General features: G+C 46.8%; 1 protein-coding gene across 1 annotated transcript in view; it reads right to left on the reverse strand.

Annotated features, from left to right (window-relative positions):
• LRP1 (LDL receptor related protein 1) overlaps positions 1–25,383 on the reverse strand; it is a 612,781-nt gene that overhangs the window by 96,230 nt on the left and 491,168 nt on the right. Inside the window, exons 57-62 of the mRNA XM_030196646.1 lie at positions 25,106–25,191; positions 23,884–24,003; positions 23,005–23,192; positions 22,100–22,305; positions 17,543–17,731; positions 1,080–1,228 (exon numbers count right to left, since the gene is read on the reverse strand). Coding sequence (XP_030052506.1) covers positions 1,080–1,228; positions 17,543–17,731; positions 22,100–22,305; positions 23,005–23,192; positions 23,884–24,003; positions 25,106–25,191 — 938 coding nt within the window. The remainder of the gene's footprint in view (positions 1–1,079; positions 1,229–17,542; positions 17,732–22,099; positions 22,306–23,004; positions 23,193–23,883; positions 24,004–25,105; positions 25,192–25,383) is intronic.

The following is a 25,383-nucleotide window of genomic DNA, read 5'->3' on the forward strand; positions in this document are numbered from 1 at the left end:
GGACAAACCACTGGTTCAACAAATCTACTTTATTCTTCAGTCTCTACACACGTCCAGTATATTTCCTACACTTGTACTCCTGTTCGGTCTTCTGTGGGATTTTTCCTGTTCAGCTACTGTTTGGACACTGTGCCTGTCACATATGATTGAGGCAGGGGAATAGCCAGACCTCACGGTTGGAGGGGGCCAGAGCCCGAGGTGTGAGGGGGCACATTTTAGTCTGCTGCCCCCCGACCGCCTTGCTGCCCCCCCCCCCCCCCGCCACACCCCACAGCAGCAAATACCTTTGCTGGTGGGGGTCCCCAACCCCCGTCAGTCGAAGCCTTCTTAAGTGTTGGTCTCTGGCGCCGCCACGTTCGCTGCCCTGCTCTTTCTTCCTCCTGACGTCCTGTGCACGCTCCTTTAAGTGAAACTCAGCATGCTCAGTTTCACTTAAAGGAACGTGCAGGATGTCAGGAGGAAGAAAGAGCACAGGGCAGGGAACGCGGCACTCCGGAGACTGGTGCTGAAGAAGGCTTCGGCTGGCAGGGGTTGGGGACCCCCACCAGCAAAATCAGGGGCCCGGATGAAATTTGGGGGGGGGGGCCCAGGCCCCTGTAGCCCCACCTAGCTACACCACTGGATTGAGGACCAACTCTGTGGCATGTGGAGGAGTCTGGGTTCAGTTACTAGGTCGGGTCTTCTGGTTTCCAAAGGAAGCAATCACAGCCTGTGGGAAAGAAGCTCAAGGCAACATGCACAGATGACCCCCTAGTGGCAGGATTTAGGGTCCATGATTACAGGGTTCCTGGAGGAGCTCTGGTGCCTGGTCCCCAGCTGAGCACCATCAATGACTGGACTAAAATGAGTTGGGAGGGAACAAACAGGGAAAAAATTCTCCAGGTGGTTGTGAATGTAGATCTCAGCCCTGGTTGTGTCTGAGATGGAATCTCCAAGGAGTAGGAGAAAACTGCTGGGTCAGAAAATCCCAAACGAATTACCTTGTTAATAGCTGGTGACACTCGGTGCCCCTGTGAAATATCATGAATGTCGTCTCACCGGTTGCTAAGCTGGCAGTAAAGGAATAAAGCGTTTATTACCTGGCTAGCGGTGCAATTGGAAACGCAAGTCTTGCCGTCAGAAGCGAGGTAGAAGTTGGTTGGACAGGCACATTTGTAGCCACCTCCCGGAGCGAGGAGACACAGATTGCTGCAGCCTCCGTTATTAGTTTTACAAGGATGGTTTGGAACTGGAGAAAAGGAAGCATGCACAAGAATAACCACAAGGATAATTTCATAAGAGAGCACTTTGTATCTTTATAGAAAATTAACACAAATCCTGCATAAATCACAGTTATAACGAACCTCTGTACATTTACAGCAGTTTGGAAGCAGGCGTTAAGTGTGTACGCATATTTATAAAGTGCATGCATAAACAGTGACTGTCCACAGTCCACCCAAAACCCATTCCTGGACATGCCTACAACAAAGCTGTGTACAATTATATCACAAGGAATTTTTTTTAAGAGGCATTTCATAGGCACCCCTTATAAGAGGCTTGAGGAGGCTAAAACTCCCCAGCCCAATCACAACCTTCTCCTCCTCTCTTGGACCACTGCTTCCCCTCCCCACCGCCTGTCTGCCTGCCTGAACCACTGCCTCCCCCACTCACTAGTTGGCAATAAACAGAAAGCTGTACATGGGGCCACAGAGCTCTGCATATCGCTGACAGCTCTGCTGGTCCCACCCCCTATGATGCAACTTCCTGTTTGGGAAGTAACAGCAGAGCTGTCAGTGGCATGCAGAACTTCATAGCCCCATGCAAGGTTTCTTGTTTATTGATGGCCAACAAATCAGGGATGCAGCAGACTGGGCAGACAGGAAGCACAGAGGGGAAGCTCCCAGTTTGTTTTTCTTTTTTAATGAGGCTTAATAAGCTGCATTTTCCAACGTGTGGATCAACACTGTTTACAGTAAAAATATATAACATAAAACATAAAAGAACTCCATTAAATAGATAAAAAAGAATCTCATTCATTCAAACAAGGAATTAACATTCAACCCAAGGCTCACACCCCGCAAGCTGACTGTGGGTTGGCATCACCGAAGGTCAATTTAAAAAAGTGTGCTTTGAGTAAAGCCTTGAATTTGGGAAAAGAGTGTTCAGAACGGATATTGAGTGGAAGATCGTTCCAGAGTTTTGGGACACGAAAGTAAAAAGCAGAGGAGCACGTGGACTCATACTGGGCCAGCTTTGGATTTGAAATAACTAATCTATTTGAGTCTAGAGATCTGATAATGTGGGATGGGGTATATGGAATAATAGGAAAGCTGACCTGTGTGATATAACTTATGGGTGAGGCATAACATTTTACGTGGAAAATGCATGGATAACCAATGAAGACAAATAAAAAGCAGAGTTAAGCAATCAAAACAGCAAGCATGGTAGAGTATGCGAACAGTGGTGTTTTGAAAGGTCTGAAGTCGTCTTAACTGAACAGAAGCAATGCCTGCAAATGCTGCACTGAAATAGTCAATACGAGAAATCACAAGGATAGGAATGTGTGAAATGAATCAAAAATCAAGAGCATAGGTAATGAAGTCTGTGCAGAGTAAATAAACCAATTTGAAGAGTATGTGAAATATGTTGATGAAACGATAGCTTAGAGTCAAGTAATACTCCAAGATACCAAAATACTATCGCCCCATCTCCCTTTCCTATCCAAGATACTGGAACGTGCTGTTCACTGCCGTTGTCTTGACTTTCTTTCATCTCAAGCTATTCTTGACCCACTTCAATCTGGCTTTCACCTTCTTCATTCGACAGCGCTGCGTATGTCTAGTAATGCTACAGAAATCATAAGTAGTAGTAGTAAAACTCTAAATGAATATAAAAAAGAATTGGCATATGTGAGGGCTGAGACAATGGATCAGTGATCCAGCAAGTACCAGTTTTATCAGGACTGAGTACAAGCTGGTGATCTTTTAGCCATCAAGCTAGAGAGGTCAAACATTTCTGAAGAGGTATAAGAAGTATGTGGTCGGGGGGGGGGGGGGGGGGGGGAGGAAAAAGAAAGGGGAAGAGAGGGAAAGAGAGAGAGAGAGAGAGTGTAGGTAATGATGGAGGTATGAAATTGGAAGAAAGATAGAAGATGATGGACAAGGCAAGAGACAGAGGGGCAAAGCTAGTTAGTTGGAGGGAGGAAGAGACAGGGGCGATGCTGAATGGTGGAAGAAGAGAGGCTAAGGGGTAACGATAGAGTGAGGAGAGAGAGAGGGAGGGGCAATGCTGGATTGTGGGGGAGAGACAGAGGTGCCTTGTTGGATAGGGAGAGATAGAGAAGAAATCCTGGGTGGTGTGGGGAGGGAAGAGAGACAAAGAGGTCATGTTGGATATGGAAAATAAAGACAGGAGATGTTGCATGGCAGGTGGAGAAAGAGAGAGACAGATAGAAGATCCTGGAAGGTATGGTGGGGTGGAAGAGAGAGAGAGAGAGAGAGAGGGAGGAAATCCTGGATGGATGGGGGAGGGGAAGAGATTGAAGAGATGCTGTGTAGCAGGGGGGAGAGAGACAGAAGGGTGATGTTGGATGTGGAAGAGAGAAACAGAGAAGAGATGCTGTATGGCAATGGAGAGAGGGAGGAGATGCTGTATGGCAATGGAGAGAGGAAGAGAGAGAAAATACACATAGACAAGGATCATGGATGGTGGGGTGGGAGAAAGAGAGGAGATCCTGGATGGCTGTGAGGGGAGACAGAAATAGATCCGATATGGCTGAGGGGGAGTTGAGAGAGAAAGACACACACACAAGATGCTGCATGACTTGGATGGGAGGAAGAGTTAGTGAAAGACTGAGGAATAAGAGGCAGAATGGGAGGGCCTGGGTAAGGGAAAGAGATGGAAAGCTGTAGATAGACTGCTAAAAAAAAAAGAAAAAGGAAAATGAAGAATGAATTACGTCTGAGTGGTCAGAGACGCAGAAAAATGGAAGAACACGGAAAGGAAAATATCAGTACCAGAGTTGGATGTAGTGGAAGATGTGAAGAAGATATGAGAAGAGAGAAAAATGATAAATGAACAACAGACTATGGAAAGAGTTAAGAGAAGACAGGGAAAAGAGTAACCAGAGACTGCAACCTACATAATTAGAAAATTTAAACACCAAATAGCAAAGGTAAACAAAAATAATTTTATTTTTAATGTAGGGTGAAATAGAGGGGCATAATTGAACAAAAACGTCTATCTCCATGGGCGTTTATCTCCGAGAACGGGTCCGTGAAGGGGCGGACCGAACCGTATTTTCAAAAAAAATAGACGTCCATGTTTTATTCGACAATTTGTGAGCTGGGCGTTTTTGTTTTTCAGTGATAATGGAAAATGAAAGCGCCCAGCTCAAAAACGAATAAATCCAAGGCATTTGTTCGTGGGAGGGGCCAGGAGTCGTAGTGCACTGGTCCCCCTCACATGCCAGGACACCAACCGGGCACCCTAGGGGGCACTTTTACAAAAACAAAAAAAAAAGGTAAAAGAGCTCCCAGGTGCATAGCACCCTTCCCTTGGGTGTTGAGCCCCCCAAATCCCCCTCAAAACCCACCGCCCACAAGTCTACACCATTACTATAGCCCTAAGGGGTGAAGGGGGGCACCTACATGTGGGTACAGTGGGTTTGGGGGGCGGTTTGGAGGGCTCCCATTTACCAGCACAAGTGTAACAGGTAGAGAGGGGATGGGCCTGGGTCCACCTGCCTGAAGTCCACTGCACCCCCTAATAACTGCTCCAGTGACCTGCATACTGCTGCCAGGGAGGTGGGTATGACATTTGAGGGTGAAAATAAAAAGTTGTGAAATGGCATATTTTGTGGTGGGAGGGGGTTTGTGACCACTGGGGAAGTCAGGGGAGGTCATCCCCGATTCCCTCCAGTGGTCATCTGGTCATTTAGGGCACTTTTTGGGGCCTTATTCGTGGAAAAACAGGGTCCAGGAAAAGTGCCCTAAATTCTCGCTAAAATCGCATATTTTTCTTCCATTATCGGCGAAAGGCGCCCATCTCTGATTGCCCGATAACCACGCCCCAGTTCCGCCTTCACCACGCTTTCGACACACCCCCATCAACTTTGTCCGCATCCGCGACGGAGTGCAGTTGAAAACGTCCAAATTCGGCTTTCGATTATACCGCTTTATTCGTTTTTGTGAGATAAACGTCTATATCCCGATTTGGGTCGCAATATAGGCGTTTTTCTTTTTCAATTATAAGCTGGATAGTGTGGTAGCTGTGTTAGTCCATACTAAAGATTAATAAATAAAAATAAAACAAAAAAATGTCAAACAAGTTGCCAACTTTTTATTGGCCTAAATACATTTTTTGACTAGTTTTAAGAGGCCTAAACCTCCTTCCTCAGGTCAGTAAATCCCAAAAAGCTAGTCAAAAATTGTATTAAATTAGTTCAATAAAAAGGTATCACCTTATTTTCTATTTTTGTTTCATGCATTAATTTTTATTCTATCCCCCTGTTTACTAAGCTGTGGTAGCGGCTGCCACACGGCAATGCCAACACAGCCCATTCAAAGTGAAGACTGGAGGGTGACCAATGGAATGACAATTTTTAAAAAAGGTCCCAGAGGTGATCTGGGAAATTATAGACCAGTGAGCCTGACGTAGGTGCCGGGCAAAATGGTAGAGACTATTAAAATGAACAAAATTACAGAGCATATTCAAAAGCTTGGATTAATGAGACACAGTCAATATGGATTTAGTGAAGGGAAATCTTGCCTCACCCATCTGCTACATTTCTTTGAACAAACATGTGGATAAAGGTGAGCCGATCTATATTGTGTATCTGGATTTTCAAAAGGCATTTGACAAAGTACCTCATGAAAGACTCCAGAGGAAATTGGAGAGTCATGGGATAGGAGGTAGTGTTCTATTGTGGATTAAAAACTAGTTAAAAGACAGAAAGCAGAGAGTAGGGTTAAATGGTCAGTATTCTCAATGGAGAAGGGTAGATAGTGGGGTTCCCCAGGGGTCTGTGCTTTTTAACATTATTTATAAATGATCTAGAGATGGGAGTAACTAGTGAGGTAATTAAATTTGTTGATGTCACAAATTTATTCAAAGTTGTTAAATTGCAAGATGATTGTGAAAAATTACAAGAGGACCTTACGAGACTGGGCATCCAAATGGCAGATGATGGTTAATGTGAGCAAGTGCAAAGTGATGCATGTGGGAACGAGGAAAACGAACTATAGTTATGTGCTGTAAGGTTCCACATGAGTCACCAACTGGGATGATATGCTGAAACTCTCAGATCAATGTGTAGCGGCTGCGGCTAAGAATGCAAATAGAATGTTAGGTATTATTAGGAAAGGAATGGAAAACAAAAGTGAGGACGTTATAATGCCTTTGTATCACTCCAATATTGTATGCAATTCTAGTCATCGCATCTCAAAAAACATATAGTGGAATTAGAAAAGGTACAGAGAAGGGTGACGAAAATGATAAAGGGGATGGGACGACTTCTTTATCAGGAAAGGCTAAAGCCGCTAGGGCTGTTCAGCTTGGAGAAAAGACGGCTGAGGGGAGATATGATAGAGATCTGTAAAATAATGAGTGGAGTGGAACGGGTAGACGTGAATCGCTTGTTTACTCTTTCCAAAAATACTAGTACTAGGGGGCATGCAATGACGCTACAAAATAGTAAATTTAAAACAAATCAGAGAAAATATTTCTTCACTCAACATGTAATTAAATTCTGAAATTCTTTGCCAGAGAATGTGGTAAAGCAGTTAGCTTAGCAGGGTTTAAAAAAAGGTTTAGATAGCTTCCTAAAAGAAAAGTCCATGAGCCTTTATTAAAATGGACTTGGGGAAAATCCACTGCTTATTTTAAGGATAAGCAGCATTAAATGTACTGTTTTGGGATCTTGCCAGGTACTTGTGACCTGGATTGGCCACTGTGGAAACAGGATGCTGGGCTTGTCTGTCCCAGTATGGCAATACTTATGTACTTATAGAATTAATGCACCAGCAGCCGCTAGAGCGGCTTAGTAAACAGGGGAGTTAATTTTTGAAATTTACATCTGTTATCTTTATAATTTGCACAGGACAAAGGGACATGTATCACAATTTTTATTTCTTTGGTGTTGTACTGTATGCAGAATTTGTTATCTTGGGCTTTCAGTTAAATTTTTGTCCACATATTTCTATTTTTCATTTGTCATTACTTATTCTTTACTTATGAGGGCCTCTCTGTTTGTATGTGGAAAAAAAAGGCCAGGTATTGTGTTATCAGTTATCACTGAATGTCTGAATATGATGGATCTGTACTAATCTCACTTGTTCAGTTTTCCCAATAGGTGTATTGATGTCCTATTGCAATGTGTACGGTTCTGCCTTTTAATAGGTAAGCCCTTGCTGTGTGACTCCTGGAAGTTAGTACAAATATAGTACAGTAGATTTGCTTTATAGGTTCTGAGGGGAAGGGCCCATTTTATTCCTATGGGCCCTGCTCAATATAGCTTGAACTAAGTTTTAGTAAAAGACCCCCTGAGTGACTTTAAGGTTTTGTATTACTTTTCAATATGCCTAATATTAGATTCTGGATTTAGCTCATAGCATTCTCAGTAGTAGCTCAAGGTGAATTACATTCAGGTACACTAAGGCCCAGATGCACAAAACTTACCCTAGTTCTAGCCATTCTAAAGCAAACGTTTATGTATCTAGTAATGCACAAAGGGGGTTTCTGTGGCTCTAAAGTGTGCCATAAAGTGTGCCGTTAGCAGCCACCAAGAACCCCATGCAAATTTTTGTATTACAATGAGCTCATTAGTATTCTAATGAACTCACTCATAGTCTAATGTGTATTCCAGGGGATGCACACAGATCCAGAGCAGCTGTAATTTAACAAACAAATTTTATGGCTGCTCTGGAGCTGTTGGAGAGGAAAGAAGCACCTCCAGGTGCTCCCCCCCCCCCCCCCCCCCCAATTTTTTTTAAATTTCTCTAGTGGTCCTATGAACCACGACAATCCTCCCTCCACATTGTGTTTTTTAAATTTCCCTGGTGGCCCAGCAGACCCTGACCCCCACGATCATTTTTTTTTTAATTTCCCTGGTGGTCCAGTGGACTGCAACCCCCCTCTGAACCTTTTTTAAAAAGATTTCCCTGGTGGTCCAATGAACCAGACCCCTTTTTTTCCCATGCATACACACCCCTCCTTCCTATCCCCACCCCCTCCCTGTGACATCCCCCTCCAACCAGTATGACCCCCCGAAACTTTTTAAAACATTACCCTGGTGGTCTAGTGAACCACAGCCCTTTTTCCATACATGCACATCCCCCCTCCTGACCCCACTGCACTCGCACCCCTCCCTATACACTTTTAAGGGCAGGAGCCTCCACCTTGTTATAAGATAAAGGGAGGGATACAGGTGGGGTTGGGGGGGTGCATGTGTGGGAGAAGGAGTACGGCTCACTGGATCACCAGGGAATTTGTTTTTTTTTTTTTTTTTTGGGGGGGGGGGGCAGGGTCCACTGGATCACCAGGGAAATTTAAAAAAAGTGTGGGGTTGGGGAGGGCCTGGTGCATTAGAGCTGCCATATGCATTTGACAGCAGTGTCAATGTATCTGACAACTTGGACTTGCAAATAGCGAGCAATGCACAAAGGGGGATCCATGTAGTTCCTTTGCATGTTATCCCCTTTATACATTGCTAGCTGTTAGTGAGGCGCTAAACTTTACCAAGGTTGCCTGTGAATCGGGCCCCTAAGTTTTTCCTGTCCCTGGAGGGCTTATAGTCAAAGTTTGTATGTGCGGCAATGGAGGTTTAAGTGACAGGTCTAAGATCTCAAGGAGTGGCAGTTGGATCTGAACCCTGGCATCCCTGGTTCTCAGCCTGCTGCTGTAACCATTAGGTGCAGCTAATACAGATAATACATAATCCAAACATGTTTGGTAACAATAAACTGAAGGGCAGTAGATCTGAAACCTGGTGGCCATTTGGCAACCTACTAAGACAAGGGTTCTCAACCCAGTCCTCAGGACACACCTAGCCAGTAAGATTTTCAGGACACCGACAATGAATATGCATGAGATAGATTTGCATAGAATGGAGGTAGTGTATGCAAATTTATGCCATATATATTCATTGTGGATATCCTGAAAACCTGACTGGCTAGGTGTGTCCCGAGGACTGGGTTGATATTGAGAACCCCTGTACTAAGACAATGACGGGCAAATGACTATCAGCCAGTAACCACTGCATTTCTGTCCAGTGCTGTTGAACATCACATAGCTAAAAGGAAGATGCTGGATTGGGGAGGTAGAGCTGACTGGAAGTATTAAAGTACTGGCGTATATTTCCTGAATGCTGCAAATATTATTCTGTTTAAAGTGTACCATTTTGGTGATTTATTTTTATTTTTGTGGCACATAATTCACTGGAGTGTGTTCAGTATACATATTATCATCAGTAACAGAGGAACTGAGGGGTGGGGAGAGGGAGCTGGTGCAGCTGCACCACAGCAACATAGTGAAGAAGTCCTTCTCTGATGTATCCAAACGTGCCCCCCCCCAACAGGCACAGGTGCCATGACCCCAAATATTTAAATTTGTCCCGCCATACCTCAACCCACCATGCATTTGCCTCACCCCACTTTAGCTAGCCTCCTCGAACACCTGAGTCACCGACCGCCTATGAAGCATTTCACGCACATGCATTGGTATATACATGAGAAATGCCTTTTAGCGAATGCTACATACCTGTAGAAGGTATTCTCCGAGGACAGCAGGCTGATTGTTCTCACTGATGGGTGACGTCCTCGGCAGCCCCTCCAATCGGAATCTTCCTAGCAAAGTCCTTTGCTAGCTCTCGCGCGCATGCGCGGCCGTCTTCCCGCCCGAAACCGGCTCGAGCCGGCCAGTCCAGTATGTAGCAAGACAATACACTTCAAGGGAAGACACAACTCCAAAAGGGAGGCGGGCGGGTTTGTGAGAACAATCAGCCTGCTGTCCTCGGAGAATACCTTCTACAGGTATGTAGCATTCGCTTTCTCCGAGGACAAGCAGGCTGCTTGTTCTCACTGATGGGGTATCCCTAGCCCCCAGGCTCACTCAAAACAACAACCATGGTCAATTGGGCCTCGCAACGGCGAGGACATAACTGAGATTGACCTAAAAAATTTACCAACTAACTGAGAGTGCAGCCTGGAACAGAACAAACAGGGCCCTCGGGGGGTGGAGTTGGATCCTAAAGCCCAAACAGGTTCTGAAGAACTGACTGCCCGAACCGACTGTCGCGTCTGGTATCCTGCTGCAGGCAGTAATGAGATGTGAATGTGTGGACAGATGACCACGTCGCAGCTTTGCAAATTTCCTCCATGGTGGCTGACTTCAAGTGGGCTACCGACGCAGCCATGGCTCTAACATTATGAGCCGTGACATGACCCTCAAGAGCCAGCCCAGCCTGGGCGTAAGTGAAGGAAATGCAATCTGCTAGCCAATTGGATATGGTGCGTTTCCCTACAGCCACTCCCCTCTTGTTGGGATCAAAAGAAACAAACAATTGGGCGGACTGTCTGTTGGGCTGTGTCCGCTCCAGATAGAAGGCCAATGCTCTCTTGCAGTCTAATGTGTGCAGCTGACGTTCAGCAGGGCAGGAATGAGGACGGGGAAAGAATGTTGGCAAGACAATTGACTGGTTCAGATGGAACTCCGACACAACCTTCGGCAGAAACTTAGGGTGAGTGCGGAGGACTACTCTGTTATGATGAAATTTGGTATAAGGGGCCTGGGCTACCAGGGCCTGAAGCTCACTGACTCTACGAGCTGAAGTAACTGCCACCAAGAAAATGACCTTCCAGGTCAAGTACTTCAGATGGCAGGAATTCAGTGGCTCAAAAGGAGGTTTCATCAGCTGGGTGAGAACGACATTGAGATCCCATGACACTGTAGGAGGCTTGACAGGGGGCTTTGACAAAAGCAAACCTCTCATGAAGCGAACAACTAAAGGCTGTCCTGAGATCGGCTTACCTTCCACACGGTAATGGTATGCACTAATCGCACTAAGGTGAACCCTTACAGAGTTGGTCTTGAGACCAGACTCAGACAAGTGCAGAAGGTATTCAAGCAGGGTCTGTGTAGGACAAGAGCGAGGATCTAGGGCCTTGCTGTCACACCAGACGGCAAACCTCCTCCATTGGAAGAAGTAACTCCTCTTAGTGGAATCTTTCCTGGAAGCAAGCAAGATACGGGAGACACCCTCTGACAGACCCAAAGAGGCAAAGTCTACGCTCTCAACATCCAGGCCGTGAGAGCCAGGGACCGGAGGCTGGGATGCAGAAGCGCCCCTTCGTCCTGTGTGATGAGGGTCGGAAAACACTCCAATCTCCACGGTTCTTCGGAGGACAACTCCAGAAGAAGAGGGAACCAGATCTGACGCGGCCAAAAAGGAGCAATCAGGATCATGGTGCCTCGGTCTTGCTTGAGTTTCAACAAAGTCTTCCCCACCAGAGGAATGGGAGGATAAGCATACAGCAGGCCCTCCCCCCAATCCAGGAGGAAGGCATCCGATGCCAGTCTGCCGGGGGCCTGAAGCCTGGAACAGAACTGAGGGACTTTGTGGTTCACTCGAGATGCGAAGAGATCCACCAAGGGGGTGCCCCACGCTTGGAAGATCTGGCGCACCACTCTGGAGTTGAGCGACCACTCGTGAGGTTGCATAATCCTGCTCAGTCTGTCGGCCAGACTGTTGTTTACGCCGGCCAGATATGTGGCTTGGAGCACCATGCCGAGACGGCGAGCCCAGAGCCACATGCTGACGGCTTCCTGACACAGGGGGCGAGATCCGGTGCCCCCCTGCTTGTTGACATAGAACATGGCAACCTGGTTGTCTGTCTGAATTTGGATAATTTGATGGGACAGCCGATCTCTGAAAGCCTTCAGAGCGTTCCAGATCGCTCGCAACTCCAGGAGATTGATCTGTAGATCGCGTTCCTGGAGGGACCAGCTTCCTTGGGTGTGAAGCCCATCGACATGAGCTCCCCATCCCAGGAGAGACGCATCCGTTGTCAGCACTTTTTGTGGCTGAGGAATTTGGAAAGGACGTCCCAGAGTCAAATTGGACCAAATCGTCCACCAATGCAGGGATTTGAGAAAACTCGTGGACAAGTGGATCACGTCTTCTAGACCCCCAGCGGCCTGATACCACTGGGAGGCTAGGGTCCATTGAGCAGATCTCATGTGAAGACGGGCCATGGGAGTCACATGAACTGTGGAGGCCATGTGGCCCAGCAATCTCAACATCTGCCGAGCTGTGATCTGCTGGGACGCTCGCACCCGCGAGACGAGGGACAACAAGTTGTTGGCTCTCGTCTCTGGGAGATAGGCACGAGCCGTCCGAGAATCCAGCAGAGCTCCTATGAATTCGAGTTTCTGCACTGGTAGAAGATGGGACTTTGGGTAATTTATCACAAACCCCAGTAGCTCCAGGAGGCGAATAGTCATCTGCATGGACTGCAGGGCTCCTGCCTCGGATGTGTTCTTCACCAGCCAATCGTCGAGATATGGGAACACGTGCACCCCCAGCCTGCGAAGTGCCGCTGCTACCACAGCTAGGCACTTTGTGAACACCCTGGGCGCAGAGGCGAGCCCAAAGGGTAGCACACAGTACTGGAAGTGGCGTGTGCCCAACTGAAATCGCAGATACTGTCTGTGAGCTGGCAGTATCGGGATGTGTGTGTAGGCATCCTTCAAGTCCAGAGAGCATAGCCAATCGTTTTGCTGAATCATGGGGAGAAGGGTGCCCAGGGAAAGCATCCTGAACTTTTCTTTTACGAGATATTTGTTCAGGCCCTTAGGTCTAGGATGGGACGCATCCCCCCTGTTTTCTTTTCCACAAGGAAGTACCTGGAATAGAATCCCAGCCCTTCTTGCCCGGATGGCACGGGCTCGACCGCATTGGCGCTGAGAAGGGCGGAGAGTTCCTCTGCAAGTACCTGCTTGTGCTGGAAGCTGTAAGACTGAGCTCCCGGTGGACAATTTGGAGGTTTGGAGGCCAAATTGAGGGTGTATCCTTGCCGGACTATTTGGAGAACCCACTGATCGGAGGTTATGAGAGGCCACCTTTGGTGAAAAGCTTTCAACCTCCCTCCGACTGGCAGGTCGCCCGGCACTGACACTTGGATGTCGGCTATGCTCTGCTGGAGCCAGTCAAAAGCTCGCCCCTTGCTTTTGCTGGGGAGCCGCGGGGCCTTGCTGAGGCACACGCTGCTGACGAGAGCGAGCGCGCTGGGGCTTAGCCTGGGCCGCAGGCTGTCGGGAAGGAGGATTGTACCTACGCTTACCAGAAGTATAGGGAACAGTCTTCCTTCCCCCGAAAAATCGTCTACCTGTAGAGGTAGAAGCTGAAGGCTGCCGGCGGGAGAACTTGTCGAATGCGGTGTCCCGCTGGTGGAGAGACTCTACCACCTGTTCGACTTTCTCTCCAAAAATATTGTCCGCACGGCAAGGCGAGTCCGCAATCCGCTGCTGGAGTCTATTCTCCAGGTCGGCGGCACGCAGCCATGAGAGCCTGCGCATCACCACACCTTGAGCAGCGGCCCTGGACGCAACATCAAAAGTGTCATACACTCCTCTGGCCAGGAATTTTCTGCACGCCTTCAGCTGCCTGACCACCTCCTGAAAAGGCTTGGCTTGCTCAGGGGGAAGAGCATCAACCAAGCCCGCCAACTGCCGCACATTATTCCGCATGTGTATGCTCGTGTAGAGCTGGTAAGACTGGATCTTGGCCACGAGCATAGAGGAATGGTAGGCCTTCCTCCCAAAGGAGTCTAAGGTTCTAGAGTCTTTGCCCGGGGCGCCGAAGCATGCTCCCTACAACTCTTAGCCTTCTTTAGGGCCAGATCCACAACTCCAGAGTCGTGAGGCAACTGGGTGCGCATCAGCTCTGGGTCCCCATGGATCCGGTACTGGGACTCGATCTTCTTGGGGATGTGGGGATTACTTAGTGGCTTGGTCCAGTTCGCAAGCAATGTCTTTTTCAGGACATGGTGCAAGGGAACAGTGGACGCTTCCTTAGGTGGAGAAGGATAGTCCAGGAGCTCAAACATTTCAGCCCTGGGCTCGTCCTCCACAACCACCGGGAAGGGGATGGCCGTAGACATCTCCCGGACAAAGGAAGCAAAAGACAGACTCTCGGGAGAAAGCTGTCTTTCAGGAGAGGGAGTGGGATCAGAAGGAAGACCCTCAGACTCCTTGTCAGAGAAATATCTGGGATCTTCTTCTTCTTCCCACGAGGCCTCACCCTCGGTGTCAGACACAAGTTCACGGACCTGCGTCTGCAACCGCGCCCGGCTCGACTCCGTGGAGCCACGTCCACGATGGGGGCGTCGAGAGGTAGACTCCCTCGCCCGCATCGGCGAAGCTCCCTCCGCCGACGTAGTCGGGGAGCCCTCCTGGGAGGTGGCCGCAGTCGGCACCGCACGCGGTACCGACGTCGGGGACCCTCACCCCGGGCGATGGGCCAGCCGGCGCCACGCTCGACGGTACCGGAGGCGCAAGCACCGCCGGTACCGGAGGGGTAGGGCGCAATAGCTCTCCCAGAATCTCTGGGAGAACGGCCCGGAGGCTCTCGTTCAGAGCGGCTGCAGAGAAAGGCATGGAGGGTCGATGCAGGCGTCGACGTCAGAACCTGTTCCGGGCGTGGAGGCTGTTCCGGGCTGTCCAGAGTGGAGCGCATCGACACCTCCTGAACAGAGGGTGAGCGGTCCTCTCGGTGCCGATGCCTGCTGGGTGCCGACTCCCTCGGCGACCCAGAGCTCTCGGTGCCGACGCGGGGAGGGGACCGGTGTCGATGCTTCTTCGACTTCTTCCGAAGCATGTCACCGGAGCTCCCCGGCACCGACGAGGAGGACGTAGAATCCATCCGTCGCTTCCTCGGGGCCGAGACCGAATAGGGTCGATCTCGGGGGGGCTGTACCGCAGGAGCCCTCAGGGTAGGAGGAGACCCACCCGAGGGCTCACCGCCACCAGCAGGGGAATGGACAGCCCTCACCTGCACTCCACTCGATGCACCACCGTCCGACGACATCAGGAGACGAGGTCCCGGTACCACCGACGTCGATGCAGCTATCCGATGTCTCGGCACCGATGCAGAGGGCCGATGCCTCGATGCACTCGATGCACTGGCGGCCAAGGATGAAGGTCTGGACGCTGATGACGTCGATGCACACGATGACCCCGGTGCCGATGCCGACGAAGAGCCCGAGAACAAAACGTTCCACTGGGCTAATCTCGCTACTTGAGTCCGCCTTTGTAACAGGGAACACAGACTACAGTTCTAGGGACGGTGCTCGGCCCCCAGACACTGAAGACACGAAGAGTGCCTATCAGTGAGCGAGATTACCCGGGCGCACTGGGTGCACTTCTTGAAGCCGCTGGAAGGCTTCGATGTCATGGGCGGAAAAATCACGCCGGCGAAGTCAAAATCCGAAATGACGAATTTGGAGCACCAAAACTTTAAGGGAGAAAAAATCTCGACCGAGGCCGAAAAGAGGCCTACCCCGACGACGAAAGAAAACTTACCGGGGCAAAACTGGAAATACGGGAAGGGGAAAACGAAACCCAAGGGGGTTTTCGGAGCACTTCCCGACAAATTTACAGAACTTTTCCGAAGAAAAACACGTCAATATAAAACGGACGCGCGAGGTCGACTCTCCGGGGCTCGACACGACAAAAAACACAGCCGTACCGAGTGCGGACGAAAGAAGACTGGCCGGCTCGAGCCGGTTTCGGGCGGGAAGACGGCCGCGCATGCGCGGTGCGCGCGGGCGCGCGAGAGCTAGCAAAGGACTTTGCTAGGAAGATTCCGATTGGAGGGGCTGCCGAGGACGTCACCCATCAGTGAGAACAAGCAGCCTGCTTGTCCTCGGAGAAACAAAGTTACCCTCCATATCTTACTTGGGCAAAAAGAAGGTGGGATTAAAGGCAAAGTTAGGTCAGGAGAAGCAATAATATGCAAACTTTGGCTTCAAAATTACACACTGCTTTTCAGAAAAGAAATATCCACAGAAAAGGCAGGTGCAGAACTCTACAGGTGCCTCTATCCTGAGCAATTTTCAAACAGAAAGAAAGTGCGTACTTTCCATTTCAGAACGCCTGCAAATTCTGCGGGGAAATGTATGTGCAGACTTTCGAAAACTGCCCCTCCCTAGAGTACAGAAATCACCCTGACTGCTGAACTGAGTCATCAAGAGCAAAGAATCAATAAATTCCGCTATCAACCCTGTCACAATCTATTCCGCTCCCTATCAGGATAAGCCATAGTGAAAAAAACAACAAATGTTCCTGTATCCAGAGAAAATGGGATCATTACCCAAAACACTCCTGCTCAAGAAATTCTTTTTTAGCAAGCAAAATCCTGGCAGAGCGTTTGGGGTTTCATTTGCTTCTTTAATTTGCTATAGTGATGGACGTAGAAGTGGTCTGAGTGGCAGTGCCAAGACCCTTCCTTCTGCATTCTACAGGCAGTCTCATAGCACAACCAATTAGATGCATAAACAATATGCCTGTATTTATCAACATATTTTTCCAGCTCCATTTTTACCAATGAGCAAAGAGGGCAGCTGCCCCAGGCCCAGCCTAAAAGGGAAGCCCATAAGGAAAAGCAGCCTGAGCACAGGACCTGCTCTGGATCTTCCTTCTCTCCCTTTCCCTCTCTCCAGTGCAGCTGCTTTCCAGGGATAAAACCAGCATAAATGTATACAGCTGCCATCAGCCAGTGCCACTAATGGCTCTGCTAGTCCCCCCCCCCCCCCTTCCGACATCACTTCCTGTTTCTGATGGACTGGATCAGGAGAGCCAACAATATCATGGACCGATGGTGGCTTTGTGCTACTTTTTATCCCTGGGAAGCAAGATAAGTTGTGCTGCTGAACTAAGGAGAAGGGCAGAGGGAAAGGGCACTATTGGATTTTGGGGAGAGGGGCTGGCGACATCCAAAAAACTTTGCCTACAACCCTAATGGAATGGAGGAGTAGCCTAATGGTTAGAGCAGTGGGCTAAGAACCTGGGGAACTAGGTTCAATTCCCACTGCTGCTCCTTGTGACCCTGGGAAAATCACTTAACCTTCCATTGCCCAGGTACAAAAACTTAAGAATGTGAGCCAAGTAGGGACAGAAAACGTAACTGCATGTAATATATGTAAACGACTTTGGTAGTACTCACAGTACAGAAAGGCGGTATATCAAATCCATGACCCATGGGTGGTTAATACAGCCTGGTTGGGAGGCGGGGATAGTGCTGGGCAGACTTATACGGTCTGTGCCCTGAAGAACACAGGTACAAATCAAAGTAGGGTATACACAAAAAGTAGCACATATGAGTTATCTTGTTGGGCAGACTGGATGGACCGTGCAGGTCTTTTTCTGCCGTCATCTACTATGTTACATGTTACATTAAGAGGAGGAAGTGTGCTTATTTTACAATTTCATCCCAGTGAGCTTCCACAATCATCACAGAGCTCTTCAGTTATAAAGGAGCCTAGAAAAAATGTGTTAGGCGCTTACGTACCATCTGGCTGCCGGTAGGAATGGTAGATATGGATGTCCATGGGTCTGTGAAGAGTGCTGATGAGGACAGACTTGTCCGCACCAGTGCTCTTGTGGGCTCGGTTGATAGACTTGGTCTCCCAGTCCGTCCAATAGATGTAATCCTCGAAGAGGGTCAGAGCAAAGATGTGAGGGATATCCTGGCTCAGTACTGCAGAGAAAGAACAGCTTAAGATCAGTGGCAGATAAGGGGATCAAATTAAAATACGACAGTGTGGCTGTGAATTTCATATGTGGTGAAATGTAGTAGCAATAACTGGTAGTAGAAAACATATAAACACTGATCTGGAATTCTATCATCATATTTCTCTTATATGAAGCTGAAGTACTGTATATTTGAACTGAAGTCGTGGCAGCAGGACAGGCAATTCTCCCACCCTCCCCCTCAGGTTCTTGGAAGGGGGCAGATACTGACTGCTCCCCCCCACTCAGTCTACCACAGGGAGCCCTGGGGGCAGAAAGGGCTCTTCTGGGTGCTTGAAAAAAATGTGCAGAAAACTTGAAAGAACATGGGCCAAAAACAAAACCATATGGAGAAAAGCTATAAGATAGTATACAAATAACATTAAAAAGGCAAAAGCAGAGCACTGCAGCGCATATGCGAACCTTGAACAGACAAATAGGAAAAAAAAATATTCAAATTCATGAACAAACTACTGAAAACCCAAGACATATTGGCATCAACTGAAATACCACCAACTGCAGATAAGCTTGCACAACACTTTAAAAACAAAATAGCAAACACAAGACCAAACCTAGCAAATTCACAAACATCCACCATGAACTTTCTATAAGATTATGAAACAAACATCCACACCGTAGCAGACAGAACCTGGTCCACATTTAAATCCCCCCGAACTAACCACAGTAAAGAAGCTACTGACAAAATACGCACAAGCATACTGAAGGCTAGACAACTGCCCTAACTACGTGATGAAAGACTCACCTGAATGGGTCATCGAATGCTTCACCAAACATATCACATACATGCAGTGCAATTTTTCCTAGCAAAAAGGTGCCAGTACTCAAATGCAAGGCCACACCCTTCAGGGGCGGGGTGATCACTGAGGGATCCACCCCACAATAGCCAAGTCCCCTGCAACCAGTCACAGAATCTATGACAAGGCAGAATTGGTGGGTAGAGCCTGAGCTCTTTCATTTAAAAACTTGGGGTCCATGGGTCAATTTTAGCAGACAATGGAAAAGGTGCCGGTACTCAGTACCCCCAAGTACCCCCACAAAAATAGGCCTGCATACATGTTTGCAAAAGGACAATTCCCAACAGACAAAGCCGACATAGTACTAACACTAATCCCCCAAAACACAAAAAGCAAAATTGGCGGCATCACAAACTACAGACCAGTGGCTTCAATACCACTACTGACAAAAACGATGGAAGGCCTTGTAGCACAGCAACTAATGGAATACATGACACAATTATCTTTCACAACTCCCAATCAGACTTCAGACCACAACACAATATCGAGACAATCATAACCACCCTGATATTGAAATTCAGAAGCTTAATATGCCAAGGAAAAAACATACTATTACAATTCGACATGGCAAGTGTGTTTGACTTTGATCACACAACACTAATGACCTTACTCGACAACATGGGAATCAACGGAGCAGTAAAACATGGTTCAATGGATTCCTAAGGCATGGACCTTATGGAAAACTGGGCAACAACTTTCAAACTAAAACTAAACAGACACAAAACAAAATTCCTGGTTCTAACCAGCCCATGCAACCCCACATCTTACCAATACTTCAAAATAAATCATCAAACATACCAAATCGAAACACAACCAAAAATGTTAGGAATTATCCTCAATAAACATCTATCGCTGGACAGTCAAGTATCGGCAGTAACATCAAAATGCTTCAAAACACTAAGGAAACTGAGGATAAGAGATTATTTTCCCAAACAATCATTCCGGATAATGATACAATCGACAATACTATAACAACTGACAATGCAGCATAAGTAGGGTGCAAGGAAACCACACTAAAATCGTTGCAAACCATCCAAAACACAACAGCAAGACTAATATTCAGGAAATCGAAATACGAAAGAGCAACTCCACTACTCAAAACACTGGCTACCAATCAAGACAAGACTACTTTTGAAAACGAGTAGTCTTATTTTCAAAATACTATTTGGAATGGCACCTGAATATATGCTAGATATGATTGACCTATCCCTAAGAAATGCAAGTCCAGAATTCAGAGGCTACCTACTCCTGCACCTACTCAACTGCAGAAACATAACCTATAAAACCATCTACACAGCAGGATTTAGCTACCTGGGCTCCAAATGATGGACTTCTATTCCAAAGGCCATAAGAAGCATCATTTAATTATCTATTTTTTTTGAGACGTTTCTAGTGGCCAATATATATAGTAATATATATTTTTTTATGTTTGTCATCATGGTATCCTTTTTTACCCCCTTTTTCCCTTCCAAGTATCATGTTCATGTATTCAATTGAGACAATATGTTTCTATATACATTATTTGTGGTTTTATATATGTTTTAAACTTGTTTTAATATTGTTCGTTATTTTAGAGCCCCTGACGCAGCCCTTGTAGGCGAAACACAGTCTGTGTCGGGCGATTATTTTTCTAATAAAGTTTCAACTATACTACTGATTGATCTGCTCTTTTTTGCCTCCACATTGGATTTTGTGGATCGTCTGCCTTCTTGTTTTTTGGGACCATTCTTTACCAAAGGCCATAAGAAGCATCACTATCTTCAATTCAGGAAAGAAATAAAAACCTACCTTTTCAAAAAAAATGTATAACCTAACACCACAAAATATCAACACACCACCTCTACAAATCTACCTCATCAAAACACCTCAGAAAACCACACAAATAATTGCCCCACTGCTATCAACATCCTAACTCACTAACAGGCTTATTTTCGAAAGTGATCGCCGGCGATCTTTCGACATAAATCGGGAGATGGCCGGCGATCTCTCAAAAGCGTCGAAATCGGTATAATAGAAAGCGGTTTTTCTGACACCATCACCGCGCCGGCGAAAGTTCAAGGGGGCATGTCGGCAGCGTAGCGACGGCAGGACATGGGCGGGCATGGGCGTGGCTACCAGATGGCCAGCTTTCACGGATAATGGAAAAAAAAAAGCGTCGTTAAGCAGTATTTCGCCGGGTTTACTTGGTCCTTATATTTTCACGACCAAGCCTCAAAAAGGTGCCCCAACTCACCAGATGACCACCGGAGGGAATGGGGGATGACCTCCCCGTAGTCCCCCAGTGGTCACCAACCCCCTCCCACACTAAAAAAATAAAAATAAATACCTTTTTTGCCAGCCTGTATGCCAGCCTCAAATGTCATACCCAGCTCCCTGACAGCAGTATGCAAGTCCCTGGAGCAGTTTTTAATGGGTGCAGTGCACTTCAGGCAGGCAGACCCAGGTCCATCTCCCCCCCTACCTGTTACACTTGTGATGCTAAGTGTTGAGCCCTCCAAACCCCCCCAAAACCCACTCTACCCACATGTAGGTGCCCCCCTTCACCCATAAGGGCTATGGTAATGGTATAGAGTTGTGGGGTGTGGGTTTGGGGGGATTTGGGGGGCTCAGCACCCAAGTTAAGGGAGCTATGCACCTGGGAGCTATTTGTATATTTTTTAAACATTGTTAGAAGTGCCCCCTAGGGTGCCCGGTTGGTGTCCTGGCATGTCAGGGGGACCAGTGCACTACAAATGCTGGCTCCTCCCATGACCAAATGCCTTGGATTTCGCCGGGTTTGAGATGGCCAGCATTTTTTTCCATTATCGCTGAAAAACAAAACCGGCGATCTGAAACCCCGCGAACTCTGCCATTTGGCCGGGCTAAACTGTATTATCGAAAAAAAAGATGGCCGGCCATCTTTTTCGATAATACGGTTCCGGCCAGCTGTTGCGCCGCCGCCAAAATAGATCGCCGGCCGTTCGATTATGCCCCTCTAAATCTACCTCACAAAAAACCCTACAGACAACAACATAACTTAAGGTCCTACTACTTCAAAGTTACCCCTCCGAAAACTCTAAAGATAAACACACAGACTATTGAAGTTCTCTCTATGGAAGTGAAAAATTATTACTGCAATTCTCACCTATAATGTAAACTGTAAGACACTTTGAACCAAAACTTGATTTTGGATAATAGTGGGATACAAGAATGCATCGGTATTATACTCCTGTGAAATTAAAGACTATGTTCCCCAACAATGCTACTTGTTGATGGTGCTTACAGGCCAAGGGCACCTTTTATCATATTTGGTGGGAATGTGTGTGTTTTCAACAATATTAGACTCAAGTGGTTCTAGGACTCACCTGTATTTTGGGTACACCATTTTCACTTACCCCTAAGGCTTGTTTGTTGGGACTAAGTAATACACAGGTTAGACTTAAGAGGATTTGCTTGGCAGCAGCTAAAGCACAAGCAACATCCACAGTATATTTTACATGCCCAGACATGCACATGCACAGAGCACTTGAACTTCTCCTCACCTGTGTGCCTGTTGCTACCATCGAGGCTAGCAAACTGAATGTAGTCTTCTCGAGCATCAGCCCAGTATATCCTGCTGTTGACATAATCCAGGGTAAGACCATTGGGCCAGGTGATCTTGCTGTCAACAATCACACTTCGGTTGGAGCCATCCATGCCTATCTTACCGATAAGCGAGTTGTCACCCCAGTCTGTCCAGTAAAGGTACCTAAGTAAGAGAAAACATCTCCTGTTAAATGAAATGTTTCTGGCGAGATTCACTTTCTGATTTTTTTTTTTAAGTCAAACAGAGAGAGATACGAAGTACAAAACAAGCAATCCAAAACAAAAAGCACCAAGAGTCTTCAAGACCGGAAGATGTCCTTTAATTGATATAAGTAGAAATAGTGTACAAAATAAGGAAAGGCTAGCCCACCAGCGGTACTCCAAATAGTGATAGTTGAACTTCAAAGCAGTCAAAACTCTTGTTTATTTCAAAGATACCAAAACGCCAGAGTTTTGACTGATTTGAAGGTCAACTACCACTATTTGGAGCCTCGGTGGAAGGCTAGCCTTTCCTTATTTTTGAAGGTTACTGACTTATGACCCCTGATGCAGGCACTGTGTGCCGAAACATGGCCTGTGTCGGGTCACTGATGAACATTATTTCTACATCTATCAATTAAAGGACATGTCCCGGTCTTGAAGGCTCTTGGTGCTTTTTGTTTTGGGTTTTATTTTTTTTAACTACATTTGCCTGGGACACACAGGAATGGATGTCAGAAAACACAGTAGTTGTCCAAAGTCATGCTAGCCCAAAGGGCCAGCATTAGCTTAGAGAGCCTAGTGTTTCAGGCTTTTTAATTGGGAGGGGAGGTAGTGTTCATGGGACCTCTCTCAGCCTACATGAAAATACTGAAATTCTTACCCGTTCTGCACATCGACCACGAGAGCCCGGGGTTCTCTCAGGCCCGAGTTTACCAGCACAGTGCGATAAGCTCCATTAAGTTTGGATACTTCAATGGTATCTCTCCCTTTGTCGCACCAGTAAAGGTTCCCGCCAACCCAATCTACTGCCAATCCATCAGGATTACTTAAGCCAGTACGATGGAGAATCTGAAATAGGAAACAGGAAACATGATTTATACATCTATTTCCAAAGGCAGAAATCCTGTTGCAAGGAAGAGCAGAGCTGAAGAGTGACTTGGTGACTTGTACACAGAACTGCTGGGCTACCAAATGGCCATGTTTTGCTAAGTGGAAAGTTTGAATAAATAAACTTGGCCTAAAAAAAATAAGTAGATAAATGGTACAAAGATCAGCAGTCTTGAATCCCTTCTCCTGAGATATAGGACAATCAAATGCCCCACTTGCTGACTTTTGATTCAAGAATGATCTGACCTGTGGTAATGATGGTGATGTAATTTATTAATTATCACTTAGAGCTACCGTTTAAAAATCATATTGGGACATGTACTAATTATATGTCTGAGTGGTGATATTTTCTAGGTTCCTGTATATACAGCTTAGGATTTTACCTGGATTTAGACCACAGGAAAATGCAGCATTTGCTTATATCATAAGTTACTAAAGAAAGGACTGGGAGTAGGGAGACCACTAAATTGTTGAGTGCAGTTTTGGGCTGTCTTTCAGCACACGAACATCAAGCTTATAACAAGATATGCCTAAGAAGCTTTGATGCTTACTTTGAACACTTTCTAAACACCCAGCCCAAATCCAACATCTCAAAGTGCTTTGCCATGTAGGGGAAGAAGGAATAAGAGCCACGTGGAGCAGCCACACCGACCTGAACGTCATTCCCGTTGATGTTCATTCTGCGGATCATGCTACCCTGAGTAGTGACATCGGTCCAGTAGATCATCTGCTCTCTGTAATCAAAGTCCAAAGCCACAGCATTGTTCAAGCCCTGTAGAGGAACGTGTCAAAAGCAGCAGGTGTAAACTCTTTCAGAAAAGAAATCTCCAGATTCCAGCTAGCTCCGCATTTTAGCAGGGACTGAGACCTGCTGGAGCCCAGGGCAAAATTTTGAAAAGGGGCCTCAAAGCCCATTGAAAAGTTGGACTTTTCAGCTTTGGGCAGGAATGGGGCCTGGAGGCCCAGAACAATTGCCCTGGTTAATGCCCCCCTTATTCTTACATCCACTGCTGAATACGAACAGTGCTGATGCATCAAACCTGGCATCTCCCCCCCCCCCCCCCCCCACCCTCGCCCAAGCTCTTTCACTCCTGCTTTTATTTCAGTTGTGTGACCTGGGCCACTGGTTGCATAGAAATCCACAGCGCTTCCTCGTAGGCTCAAAAGTAAAAAAAAAAAACAAAAAAAAAAAACAAAATCCCAAGTCTGCGCCAACACTAACAGTAATGAAGGAAAATGTGGTGTGTTACCACTATAGGAGAAGTTTTGAACTAATATATTAAAAACAGAATCACAAGGATTGTTATTACCAGCGTGGCCACTGTACAAAGCTGATTTTAGAGAAGAAAAGAAGGATGTGTATGAAAATCAAACACAGATCTGTGTGTTACAAAACACATTTCTTCCTGGGAAACATTAAGGTGATTGTGAGAACTATGAAGGTAGGTGCAAGTCCACAAGTACCTTAACCTGCGAACCGTAAGCTAATTCTGAAAAGGAAAGCATGTGCACATTTTCCCTTTGAAAATGAAAAAGCAAAAAGCACTCAAACAGATCTCTTTCCGCTTTTTCTGTGGATATACTTCCCTGGAAAAATACAGTTTTGAAAAAGCAAACTCTGCCCTCTTCAACCCCTATCCACCAGAATTTAAATCCACATCTAAGACTGCTTCCTCTTGCCATGGGTAGAAGTAAGCAGGTTGCTTTTCCCCACACATGCATTTTTACTCAAGAGAAGAGTGAGCAATTTTCAGACAGAACTGCATTTTTGAAAATTGCTCTCTCTATCTGTAACACTGATCAACAGACTGAGCACGCCGTGTGATCTGGTCACATTAAATACAGCAGAGCTTGTTGCGGGGCTGTCACTTTACCTGTTTCAGCAGTGTGTAGTTGGTACCATCCAAGCTGAGCCTCCTTAGGTAATAGCGATTTGCGAAAATCAGGAAAGGTTCCTCATCTAGAAGAGAAGACAAAAGATGGAGAAAGACAACACACAGCTGGTTAAGGGGAGAATAAACTCAGTTAATCAAAAAAAAATGCAGAAAGATCATTTTGGAGCCACACCAACGAGTTGTTCATTTCATCATCTTCCTCGAGTTGTTCATGCCTCAAGCAAAGGCTTGGCCTACACAAACCACTGCAGTTCCTT

This window comes from Microcaecilia unicolor, chromosome 3, assembly GCF_901765095.1.
Source record: "Microcaecilia unicolor chromosome 3, aMicUni1.1, whole genome shotgun sequence".
NCBI classification, from domain to species: domain Eukaryota; kingdom Metazoa; phylum Chordata; class Amphibia; order Gymnophiona; family Siphonopidae; genus Microcaecilia; species Microcaecilia unicolor.